Source organism: Panthera tigris, chromosome C1, assembly GCF_018350195.1.
Source record: "Panthera tigris isolate Pti1 chromosome C1, P.tigris_Pti1_mat1.1, whole genome shotgun sequence".
Taxonomy (NCBI): Eukaryota; Metazoa; Chordata; class Mammalia; order Carnivora; family Felidae; genus Panthera; species Panthera tigris.
In genome coordinates, this window is record NC_056667.1 from 21662782 (window position 1) to 21675657 (window position 12876).

General features: G+C 36.3%; 1 protein-coding gene across 20 annotated transcripts in view; it reads left to right on the forward strand.

The window, feature by feature from the left end:
- The window catches only part of EPB41 (erythrocyte membrane protein band 4.1), a 200218-nt gene that overhangs the window by 83789 nt on the left and 103553 nt on the right, over positions 1–12876 (forward strand). For 19 of the 20 annotated variants that reach the window (XM_015544632.2, XM_042996028.1, XM_042996029.1 and 16 more), the window contains 3 exons: positions 1463–1940; positions 9023–9235; positions 11544–11648. In XM_015544632.2, the coding sequence (XP_015400118.1) occupies positions 1470–1940; positions 9023–9235; positions 11544–11648 (789 nt within the window). In that variant the 5' untranslated portion in view covers positions 1463–1469. Of the gene's footprint in view, positions 1–1462; positions 1941–9022; positions 9236–11543; positions 11649–12876 lie in introns of those variants that run through there. The other variant, XM_015544635.2, reaches the window with a different exon arrangement.

Genomic DNA, 12876 nt, shown 5'->3' on the forward strand with positions numbered 1-12876 from the left:
TTTAATGCTTAAAATAATTGCCAGGAGAAATACATCATAGGTAGGAAGAACTGCAAGTGCAAAGGGCCTGAGGAGGGAATGAGCTAAATATAGTTTATTAATTTGGATTGTGAACATTCAAATAAAATTACTTCATTTAAACAGTGTGAAGCAGATGTGAAGACATGGTAAATGCCACTTTTTAAATGGAGTACTTAAAAAAAAATTTTTTTTTAATGTTTATTTATTTCTGAGACAGAGAGAGCATGAGTTGGGGAGGGGCAGAGAGAGAGGGAGACACAGCATCAGAAGCAGTCTCCAGGCTCTGAGCTGTCAGCACAGAGCCTGATGCGGGGCTCGAACTCACAAACCGTGAGATCATGACCTGAGCCGAAGTCAGTCGCTCAACCGACTGAGCCACCCAGACGCCCCTGAGTACTTCTTAGCAGTGAATCAACATGTAAGATCATCAATAGTCAACTTTATTTCCTGGTGTCACAAAAGTTCCCTTGTATGTTGGTTATTCTTTAGTAAAGTAGATGTGACGATGTTTTTTGGCTATTATTATGAGACCTGACTAATAATACTGGGATTTTTGAGATTAAGAGGCTAGAAAGCAACAAGTTTCAAATATGTGAGGTCTATAGCCTGCCTTCTTCTTTCCTTTGCCCTCAGCATTTGCTTTCCAAATCTGTCTTCTCTATTTTGCTCCTTTATTTTTCTGTTATTTTCTGTTTTTCTCTATTGTAATAGCTTCACTGTCTACTCTTATACACTAAGTATTCAGAATCATATTTTTCAGAAGAAAAAATATCTTAAAGAACTTACAGCAGGATACTTTTGTAAGAGGCTGTAATTTAGTAATGTAACATGAAAATTTAAGGATTTTTTTTTGGTGATTATTTTAATCAAATACTTGTCATTGCTGTTGTCAAGTCTAATAATTGGTCAGAATTCAGCATTTGCTCTTCTTATTAGAGAGGTGAATGCATTCTAAGAAATCCATAGAAAAAGAACAATAAAGAGTTGGGGACTTTTTAATCTCACCATTTATTGGGGTGTAGAGAATTTTGGAAAGGATAATTCCTGTAAACTTTGCACTTTTATTAGATTGATGGTATACAAATAAGCATAGTATACAAATAAGGTCCTTTTTTAGGAAGGATAAAATGGTATTTGCTATATACAGTTCTGAGCATTGAATTAAAAATATGCATTTCTCTGAGGTGGCCTCAGGGGCAAGGTAATTTCTCCATGTGCACATATTTAGCAAGTCACAGCATTAATAATTTATTCAGGATGTATAGGTAAGGTATTTTTTTGTACTTTAATGCAAAGTCTCATGCTTAATGGACTGGAGTACTGTCTGTGGGTGATTAAATATCTAAATATATTAATTTTGGCACACTTGACGTGATTTAGGGTTTTGCCTACAGTAATCTGTTTTGATTATAAGAGTTCCCCTTTTCTGTCTTTCTAATAGCAACATTATGACAACAGAGAAGAGTTTAGTGGCTGAGGCTGAAAATTCACAGCACCAACAACAGAAGGAAGAAGGTGAGGGAGCCACAAATTCCGGCCAACAAGAAACTCAGCTGGAGGAGCCTTCTCAAGAGGCAGCTGAAGGAGATAATCAGTGTGAACAGAAGCTGAAAACATCTAATGGAGATACTCCTACACATGAAGACTTAACCAAGAACAAGGAACGGACGTCAGAAAACAGGGGCTTATCACGGCTGTTCTCCTCGTTTCTCAAAAGGCCTAAGTCTCAGGTGTCTGAGGAAGAAGGCAAAGAAGTAGAGTCAGCTAAAGAGAAATGTGAAGGAGGTCAGAAAGAGATAGAATTTGGAACCGGCCTTGATGAAGAGATCATTTTAAAGGCCCCAATTGCAGCTCCTGAACCTGAACTCAAAACAGACCCATCCTTGGATCTTCATTCATTAAGCAGTGCAGAAACACAGGTAAGGATGTGCAAATGTGTGAGAGGTGTGTAATGAAGATCATTTACATACTTTGTTTTTCACTTAAAAACATTTGGTTTTATTTCTTACTGACCAGTTGACCTAGGCATTGATAGTAATGAGTTTAACATGAAACTTTGGAATTTCTGTTCTAAGGAAATTGTTGTAGTCAATGGAAACTTGTCTTTTTAAAATTTTTTTTGAAGTTTGTTTATTTTTGACAGAGAGAGCGAGAGAGAGAGAGAGCGAGCATGAGCTAGGGAGGGGCAGAGAGAGAGGGAGACACAGAATCTGAAGCAGGCTCCAGGCTCTGAGCTGTCAGCACAGAGCCTGACGCGGGGCCCCGAACTCACGAACCATGAGATCATGACCTGGGCCGAAGTCGGATGCTTAACTGACTGAGCCACCCAGGCGCCCCTGAAAACTTGTCTTTTTAAAAGATATACTCTGTACTTTTATATTTACATTTTATAAGTCAAAACAAAATGAAAGAAAAGTATTTATTAGATGAGTTTATTTAGCCTATATATCATTTGGCTGTAATAATAGAACAAGTCCAAGATTTTTTAATGAGAGGGGGGAAAAAGTGAGGTGGTTTAGAGTTCATTTTGTTGGAATTATTAGGAATGGGACAGTTTATTTACAAATATGGTCCTTCTATGAAAATCCTCCCTCAAAAAAGCAATGTAATAGATTCAAGCCATCCAGAGGTGTGTGCTAGGTTTGAGCCATGCCTGCCTTATTTTTATTGTTTTCTCCAACTAGATTATGTTACCAGTGTGTAAGTTATAGATAAGGAAGGCTAGCTGTTTATATCACCTTTGTAATATACAGTAGTTTGGGAACTTAATTGTGTCACAGTAACGCGTTGCTACTCAAAGAGTGGCTATTGGGCCAGCAGCATTGGCAACATCTGGGAGCTTGTTAGAAATGCACAATCTCAGACTCCATTCCAGACTTGCTGAATCAGAATCTGTATTTTAACAAGATTGCTAGGTGATTCGATGCACATTAAAATTTAACAAGTACATATATAGAATGTACTAAACATGAGTTGTGAATTTGTTTATGTGTTTATTTTTTTGTCTGGTATCCAAAAATATTAGAAAGTATTAGTACCATAATGCAAAGTATTGTGTAGGAATCCCATTTGCTTTTAGCCTTACTAACTACAAATTAAAAGCTATTTTAGGGGCACCTGGGTGGTTCAGTTGGTTGGGCGGCCGACTTCAGCTCAGGTTATGATCTCACGGTTTGTGGGTTTGAGCCCCTCGTCGGGCTCTGTGCTGACAGCTCAGAGCCTGGAGCATGCTTTGGATTCTGTGTCTCCCTCTCTCTCTGCCCCTCCCCATCTTGCACTCTGTCTCTCAAAAATGAATAAACATCAAAAAAACCACTACTTTTATTTCTGAAGTATGTGAGCACTATTTGCATTGTTACAAGTATGAATCCTGTGTTTTTATTATAGGACTCAGGTTTGGGATAAACAATTTTATTAGATTTTTAAAAAAATATATGTATTTCTAGGGGCGCCTGGGTGGCTCAGTCGGTTGAGCGTCCGACTTCGGCTCAGGTCATGATCTCGCGGTCTGTGAGTTCGAGCCCCGCGTCAGGCTCTGTGCTGACAGCTCAGAGCCTGGAGCCTGCTTTGGATTCTGTGTCTCCTTCTCTCTCTGCCCCTCCCCCGCTCGTGCTCTGTCTCTCTCTCTCTCAAAAATAAAATAAACATTAAAAAAATATATATGTATTTCTAAAAATGTTACTTGTATATTAAAAGTGCTAAGAGTAAAATTTAGGATAAAGTTGTAATTACGTACTTGCTGTTAGTGCAACAAGGTTGAAAAGAAGATTTACTATATAGTGTAAGTTAAGAATGCAGGCTATAGAATCAGTCTAAGAAATCATAGCTGAGTGGCACTTTTGCTCAATCAGTTTCCTCCTCTGTGCAATGGGGATAATACCACCTCTGGCTATTAGGATTAAACGAGATAAACACAGAAGGCTCTTAAGACATTGTCTGGCACCCATTAAATGTTTATTATTATCACTCAGTTAATAAATACGAACAGAAAATGCAAAGAAACCCTACATATCTTAATATTATTAATTTAATTTACTTTTAGAAATACCAAAGGAGTTAAATTACATTATCTTCCAGGAAGCCTTATACTTTGAAGAGGTTTTTAACTGCTTTTTTCTCCTCTGCTTTTTATGTGGGGAAAAATCCATATTTTGTTTTAGTTAGCATTTGAATGAAGGCTAGTCTATTTTATCTAAAGATCATAGCATTTGTACTGAAGTTAAAACAGATGACGGACAAAGTTAATTTTAGATTTAACTAAAGTCTCATTCATTGAAACTTTATTAAATCAGAATTGTGATAAATTGTATGCAGGTGTTTATATATAAAGAAAAAGAAAATATATTAGTACTGTTAATAAATTTCAGGGAGATATTGATTAAAGGAGAAAACTATTTTGGGCTTTTTAGAAGCTAGTATTTATAATCAAAACCTTCTAGATCAGAACCTTGTGGGCAAAAGTTTATTTGCTTAACCATATTTCTATATATGTGGTAGAGTTTCATTTGAGTGGTCCTTTTCTATCCAGGTTTTTTAAAAACCTAGTCTTCGTCTAGGATACCTTGGGTTTTTTTGGAAGCCATATGTAAGTTTTTAATGTTTATTTATTCACTAAACAAATTTTTATTTAGGGGTGCCTGAGCAGCTCAGTCTGTTCAGCATCCAACTCTTGATTTCAGCTCAGGTCATGATCTCATGGTTCGTGAGTTTGAGTCCTGCATCAGGCTCTGTGCTGACAGAGCTGACCCTGCTTGGGATTCTGTCTTCCTCTCTCTCTCTGCCCTTCCCATACTTGCTCTCTATTTTTCTCTCAAAATGAATAAAAATAAACTTTAAAAAAAAGTACTACAAACTCCCCAAATATTTATTGAAAACCTACTATATGTGCCAGGCATTAAGCTGGATATCATTGGTAAATGAAAACTACGATATGACATAGGTTTAAGATCATAAAATCTGGAGCCAGACTGGTCACTTATTAACTGAATGATCCTAAGCAAGTTACTTTAGCTTCTCGGGCTACAGTTTTTCTTTCTTTTCTTTTCTTTTCTTTTCTTTTCTTTTCTTTTCTTTTCTTTTCTTTTCTTTTCCTTTCCTTTCCTTTCCTTTCCTTTCCTTTCCTTTCCTTCCTTTTCTTTCTTTCTTTCTTTCTTTCTTTCTTTCTTTCTTTCTTTCTTTCTTTCTTTCTTTCTTTCCCTTTCTTTCTTTCTTTCTTTCTTTCTTTAATTTTAATCCCAGTATAGTTAAGTACAGTGTTATATCAGTTTTAGATGTACAATATAGTGAATTGACAATTCTGTACATTACTCAGTGCTCATTATGATAAGTGTTCTTGATCTCCTTCATCTAATTTTTTTTTCTTGCAGTTAGGTTATTTTCATTTTTATTTTTTTCATATCATAAACTTAATTTCTTTTTTAAAATTTTATTTTAATTCCAGTGTAGTTAACATGTAGTGTTATATTAGTTCCAGGTGTACAATATAGTGATTTAGAAATTCTGTATATTACTTAGTGCTCATCAAGATAAGTGTGCCCTTAATCCCCTTCACCTATTATTTTCCCCTTTCCTCCCTCAACCATCTCTTTGTTCTCTATAGTTAAGAGTCTGGTTTTTAGGTTTGTCTCTCTCTTTTTTTCCTCTTTGTTTATTTTGTTTCTTAAATTCTATGTATGAGTGAAATCATGGTATTTGTTTTGCTCTGACTGGCTTATTTTGTTTAGCATTGTATTCTCTAGATCTATCCATGTTGTTGCAAATAGCAGGGTTTCATTCTTTTTTATGGCTGAATAATATTATCTATTCATCTATTGATGGGTACTTGGGCTGCTTTCATAATTTGGCTATTTTAAATAATGCTGCAGTAAACATAGGGGTACATGTATCTTTTCAAATTAGTGTCTTTGTGTTCTTTGGGTAAATACCCAGTAGTGCAATTACTGGATTGTAGTGTAGTTCTATTTTTAACTTTTTGAGGAGTCTCCATACTGTTTTCCACAGTGGCTACACCAATTTGCTTTTCTACCAACACTGCACGAGGGTTCCTTTTTCTCCACATCCTCGTCAACACTTGTTTCTTGTGTTTTTGATTTTAAAGATTTTATTTGTAAGTAATCTCTACACCAATGTGGGGCTGGAGCTCATGACTCCAAGATTAAGAGTCACATGCTCCACTGACTGAGCCAGCCAGGCGCCTGTGTTTTTAGCCATTCTGATAGGTGTGGGGTGAAATTTCGTCGTGGTTTTGATTTGCATTTCCCTGATGATGAGTGATGTTGAGCATCTTTTCATGTGTCTGTTGGCCATCTGTATGTATTCTTTGGAGAAATGTCTGTTCATGTCTTCTGCTCATTTTTAAATTAGATTATATGTGGTTTTTTGTATTATGTAAGTTTTAAAATACATCTTGGATACTAACCTTTTATCGGATATATCATTTGCAAATATCTTCTCCCATTAAGTAGGTTATCTTTTAGTTTTGTTGGTTGCTTCCTTTGCTGTGAAGAAGTTTTTTATTTTGATGTATTCCTGTAGCAGGATTCTCACACAGAGAGTTGTGACACCGAGGTTTTTCTTTCCAGGAAACAACTTTATTCGTACCAGCATGGCTCAGTTGGGTTTGTACCCGAAGAACTGAGCCCTGAATGCCACGTGGCAGTTTTTTATGTATTATTTTACTTCTTTGTCTCCCATATATGGTAACACACAAGCATGCAGTCTAATTAAGTGGTCTCATGTTACAAGGTTGTGAGGGATGTTGTCACTTACAGCCAGGTTGCCTTGAGGTTTTTTTCTTTCCTTAAGGAGGGGATCCTACCATAGTCCCAGTAGTTTATTTTTGCTTTTGTTTCCTTTGCCTCAGGAGACATCTAGAAAAATGTTGCTATGGTTCTGGCCTTTGTTTCTTATCTGTCAAATAGTCCTCTCCCCACAGGGTTATTATGAGGATAAAGCAGGTTCATATAAGTATAGCTTTTAGAATAGTAACTGGTCCATTTAAAAAAAATTTTTTTAAATGTTTATTATTTATTTTTGAGAGAGAGAGAGAGTGTGAGCAGGGGAGGGGCAGAGAGAAAGGGAGACACAGAATCCGAAGCAGGCTCCAGGCTTAGAGCTGTCAGCATAGAGCCTGATGTGGGGCCCGAACCCACATACCATGAGATCATGACCTGAGCTGAAGTTGGACACCCAACCAACTGAGCCACCCAGGCACCCCGTAACTGGTCCATTTTAATTGTTATGTATGTAGCGTTGTTGTTGTTATAAAACGTAATCCTTATTCTTGATGACTTTCTAGTCTAATGGAAGAGACAAACAAATGAGTGAATATAAAACATTTATTATAATAAATGTTATAAAGGCAATATACGGGGTACTGACATGAATAGCAGAGTGGGGGATAGGATAGATATGATTGCTAATTGAAGGCCTCTCTGAAGAGGTCGCATTTAAAAGGGTCATGAAGGATGGGAAGGAGCCTTTTAGACCACCTCCAATATCTAATGCAGAAGCCAAATAATTAAATACTTTTTCCTAAATGTCAATCATGGATTCTTCTGAAAGAAAAGAATCAGCGAGATTTAGTTAAGAATATTAAGAACCTTTCAGCAGTTTTATTATGCTGGAATTAAGAAAGTATGTGCCAAAATGTTATTTCACTTACCTGTGTAACTTTGGGATGACCTCATGATAACCCTAGGTTTTCAATTTGTCCCTTGCTTCTTAGAGTCTGCTTCACAATTAGCATGATTGGTAAGTGGTAGAAAGAAGTTAACTGGTATTACAGTTGTTAGCCTAGTTTATAATGTTGCTTTATGCTCTAAAATTGGTCCCAGGAATCCCTGTTAGCTATTCATAAGATTTAGAATATGTGATAAATCACATCTCATTTTGCACTTCATAAGGCTACCTTGCTAAAATTGAGGAGCTTAGGGGCAACTGGGTGGCTCAGTTGGTTAAACATCCAAATTCGGCTCAGGTCACGATCTCACGGTGGTTCATGAGTTGAACCCCACATCAGGCTCTCTGCTAACAACTCAGAGCCTGGAGCCTGCTTCAGATTCTGTGTCTCCCTCTTTCTCTGCCCCTCCCCCACTCGTTCTCTATCTCTATCTTTCAAAAACAAACAAACGTTAAAAAATTAAAAAAAAAAAGTTGGGGTGCCTGGGTGGCTCAGTTGGTTAAGAGTCCAACTCTTGGTTTTGGCTCAGGTCATGATCTCACGATGTGTGAGTTCGAGCCCTGCATCGGGCTCTGTGCTGACAGCGCAGAGCCTGCTTGGGATTCTGTCTCTCTCCCTTTCTCTCTGGCCCTCCCCCACTCACTCTCTCTGTCTCTCTCTCAAAAATAAATAAATAAAACTTAAAAAATTTTTTTTAAAAATAAAGTAAAATTGAGGAGCCTATAGGGCATCTGGGTGGCTCAGTCAGTTGAGTATCTGACTCTTGATTTCGGTTCAGGTCATGATCTCATGGTTGGTGAGACTGAGCCCCGTGTCAGGCTCTGCACTGATAGTGCAGACAGACAGTGCAGAGCTTGCTTGGGATTCTCTCTCTGCCCCTCCCCCACTTGGGTGGTGCTCTTGCTCTCTCTCAAAATAAACAAAAGTAAACATTAAAAAAATAAATAAAATTGAGGAGCATGGGGCAGAGATGGTAAGGTTTTAATAAACTTTAATAATACATAATGGCATAGCCAGGAAGAATGTATATGCTGAGTGCAATAGACTGGTGTCCTCTAGTTTATCAGAAACCTTCATGTATTGATTTGAAAGATAGGATTCTACCTGAGAAGTTTTGAAGATAGCATAGTGTGTAGATCTTGTAGGAGATTATAATATCTTTTATAGATAAATAATTATTTAATCTTAATATCTCTTAAATTTGTCTTAACATTTTTTTCTTCTTCAGTGCATTTATTGGTAGCATCATTATAGGTAAAACTGTATAGAGCCTATTTTGTGAAATGTTTTTATTACTGACTTGATGTCACGGATATGTAGCCTGCCCAGGAAGAACACAGAGAAGACCCAGATTTTGAAACTAAAGAAGGAGGAGGACTTGAAGAGTGCTGTAAAATAGAAGTGAAAGAAGAAAGTCCTGAATCAAAAGCAGAAAGAGAATTAAAAACTTCCCAGAAATCAATCAGAAGACACAGAAACATGCATTGCAAGGTTTCTTTGTTGGATGACACAGTTTACGAATGTGTTGTGGAGGTGAGTGCATTTTAATATCCGTAGTCAGAACTCTTACAGGTTGTTTCCTGTAGGGTTGAGTGTCAGTGACTATTTCTATGGACTGAAATTTTAATAGTAATTTTCTGGAAGTGGAGGTGTGGAAGGATTATGAGTGAGTCTTATTTTCTTCTCCAGTTTTTTTCTGTATCTGTCAAATCTTGTGAATTAAGCATGTGTTACTTTTAGAATACAAAACAATTTTCTTTAAAAGCAATTGGTTTGTTATTTATAGAGTGACCTAGCATGATTATATTTTCCAGGTAACCTCAATTTCTGATATTAGGTCTAGTTATCCCCATAACTGTATTTGTCAAAAAATTGCTATGTGTTCATTTCTGCTGTCCCAGATCTAAACCTTAATAAGCTTTGGTTTATTCAATGTATTTCTTGAGCCCCATGAAATAGGATATAAAAAATTTAAATCAAGTAATGCCATTTCTTAAAATACTCTATTATTTTCTGAAAGAATAAGTAATTGAGTTGGGATTTAATGAAAATGTCAATTATGTGGTTACTCTTTTGCTCCTTCAAGACAAATTAAGGATTTTTAAAATCCTTAAAAATCTAGTAACTGTTTTTTTTTAACTAGAGCAGCAATTATCAGTTATATGCTTGATATAAAGCAGTTGTTATGAATATTACTAATAATAGCCTTTATTGATAAGACATATAATTCACATATACTTGTATCTTAGGTATGTAATAAATATGTCTGAATTGAATTATCTGTATGCAAACATATCAAAGCTCTAATAGTCTAAAATATTATACTCTATTAATAAACATTCCTTTTCCAGGTTTTAAAAAAGAAATCTAGAAAAATACACTACTGAACTTTGAAAATAGTCACTACACTTGGTAACTAGAGACCTATGGTCTGCTCTTTCTGCTTCTCATCATTAGCTAGTTGAGAGATGGGGAAAGCTATTCCACACTCATTCTTCCCATTCAGACTAAGGTCCAGATATGGGTCCTTTATATCTGAAACATTTGGGGGCAGATGTGTTTCAGAATTCAGAGTATTTTGGACTTTAGAAAGACAGTATTTACTTATGCTGCATATTTCATAACACACCCACTAGGGTGTGTGGCAGTACCAAGATTCATTCTAAGATGGGTAAATAAAGATCATAAATAGCCTCATAACAGTTCAGGGCAGAATTTGCCTTCAAATGAACTTTGGACACCCTCCCTCTGGGGAAAAATAAGGCCTAAAATTTTACTTTTTAGAGCTTTTGGATTTTGGAATTATAAATAAAGGAGTAGGGGCCTATACATGAAGAATTCCCTAATCATTTCTGTCATTTGGAATGAAAACATAAGAGGGAAAAAAATGAAGAAAATGATGTATCATAGATGGGTTAAGTCTGAAAATGAATGAACATCTACTAACAGTCATTAAAAGCAACTCTGCTCATTGAGAGAAGGACAGGTGTATGTGTGTCAAAAAATATTCTAATTTTTTTGAAGTATTTTTAAAAATACATTTCTCAGCAATTGTTAGCATGTTTGATTTTTTTCAACAATTCCAGTAAATAGACAGTATAGGTATAAATATTCTTACCATTTTACATATGAGAAAGCTAATGTTCAGAAATATTAATAGAATTAATCCAGGTTGTTTAGCTTGTAAATGGAGGAGCCAGGACTTTTTGACTGTACATCTTAGCCTCTAAGTTAGGCTAAGTAGGAGTATTAGTACCCAAATTTGGCAGTGGTAGGATTTCCTACGTAAAGAAACATTAAGAAAATGATTTGTAGCACACCTGAAAAAGCCACTGCAACAGGTAATGTCTGTAGGGTATCTAGAATTTTAGACTTTGTGTGTTTTTCAGCAACCTACTGTCTTGGGACATTTGGTCTGAGAATGGTAGAAAGCCTAATGATTTCCATAGCATAGCCATTATTAATTGTCAACGTTGACAGCAGATTCAGTGAATTTAGGTGGTCATGATGATAGCAGACCATAGCAAGCTTCAGGAAATACTACACCAAAAATAAAGAATGTGATGTTTGGGTTGGAGGTAGGGAATGGTTGATGAAAGGAAGGTAAAATATTGCTTTGAATTCTAGCACTAGTTCCAGGCCACTAAGTGTGTTGCATATTTAATCTGACAAATTAAGAAACAAGATTTTTATAACCCACCATTGTTCTACTTACGCTTTATAACCATCTGAAAGTAGTGGTAACCAAGGGTAAAAGAAGAAACGGTAAAGTGACATTTTATTTTATTTGGTGATAAATACAAGAATAAGAGGAAACCTCATAATATATATGTCTTTGCAGAAACATGCTAAGGGACAGGATTTGCTTAAACGAGTGTGTGAGCACCTCAATCTTTTGGAAGAGGACTACTTTGGACTAGCCGTCTGGGATAATGCAACCTCTAAGGTGAGGAGACTCCTTGTCAAAAAATTTGTTTTAATCTTATATTGTTGTTAAAGATGTATTTATGCCTGCCTCTCCAAGACACAGTGCACTTAAGAGTTATTCTTGCCTCTTCTTATTTCTCAGATTTTCCCTCTAGAACAAACATGTTAAAGAAAAGATCATTGCTGGGGCACCTGGGTGGCTCAGTCGGTTAAGCGTCCAACTCTTGATTTCAGCTCAGGTCATGATCTTGTGGTTCATGGGTTTGAGCCCCACATTGGTCTCTGTGCTGACAGCGTGGAACCTGCTTGGGATTCTCTCTCTCCCCCCTCTCTCTCTGCCCCTACCCTGCTTGCTCTCTCTCAAAAAGAAATGAACAAACTTAAACAAAAATTAAAAAAAAAAAGATCGTTGCTGGTGTGTTCTTTCATCATTGAGAGAAAGGATCTAATGTTCTCTATTTTTAATTTTTATTAATGTTTATTTATTTTTGAGAGAGAGACAGAGCACGAACAGGGGAGGGGCAGAGAGAGGGAGACAGATTCTGAAGCAGGCTCCAGGCTCTGAGCTGTCGGCGCAGAGCCCGACTTGGGGCTCCAAATGACAAACCACAAGATCGTGACATGAGCCAAAGTCAGATGCTTAACCAACTGAACCATCCAGGTGCCCCTGTACTATATTTTTAAAAAACAGGGGAGGTACAGAGCTATGATGTCCTGATTAGTAAGTAGATACCAATAACTTCATATATTATGCAGTTAGTATGTATTTAATAGGTTCGTAATAAATACTTACTGAATGGATGATCTACCAATATTATAATTATAGGATAATTATGACATATATTTATAATTTGAGAGTAGTTTTATAAAAGAGAATAAAGTCCCAATATTATCAAAATAGTCCTATAACGAATCTAACATTTTCTTCCAGACCAAATGAAACCAGTAGTTAACTTTTGAAAGAAGTAAAAGAAAGTGTGAGAACACAGAGAGGGGAGGAAAGTTAAAAGTCAGGTATTTACTTCAGAAAACTTGAATTATTTCCTAGCCCAATTTACTGAAAATTACAAATATTTAGCTTAAATTTAGTGATGAAAATTTTAGTACAGTTTAACAAGTCTTTGCAGGTGCTTTACAAGATGATGTGGATATGGCTGTGAATAAGATAGACATGGTCTCTTCCCTCTGGTGCTTGTGGTTTAGTGGATGAGTGTTACACAAAAGGAAAAACAAGATGTCATGAAAGG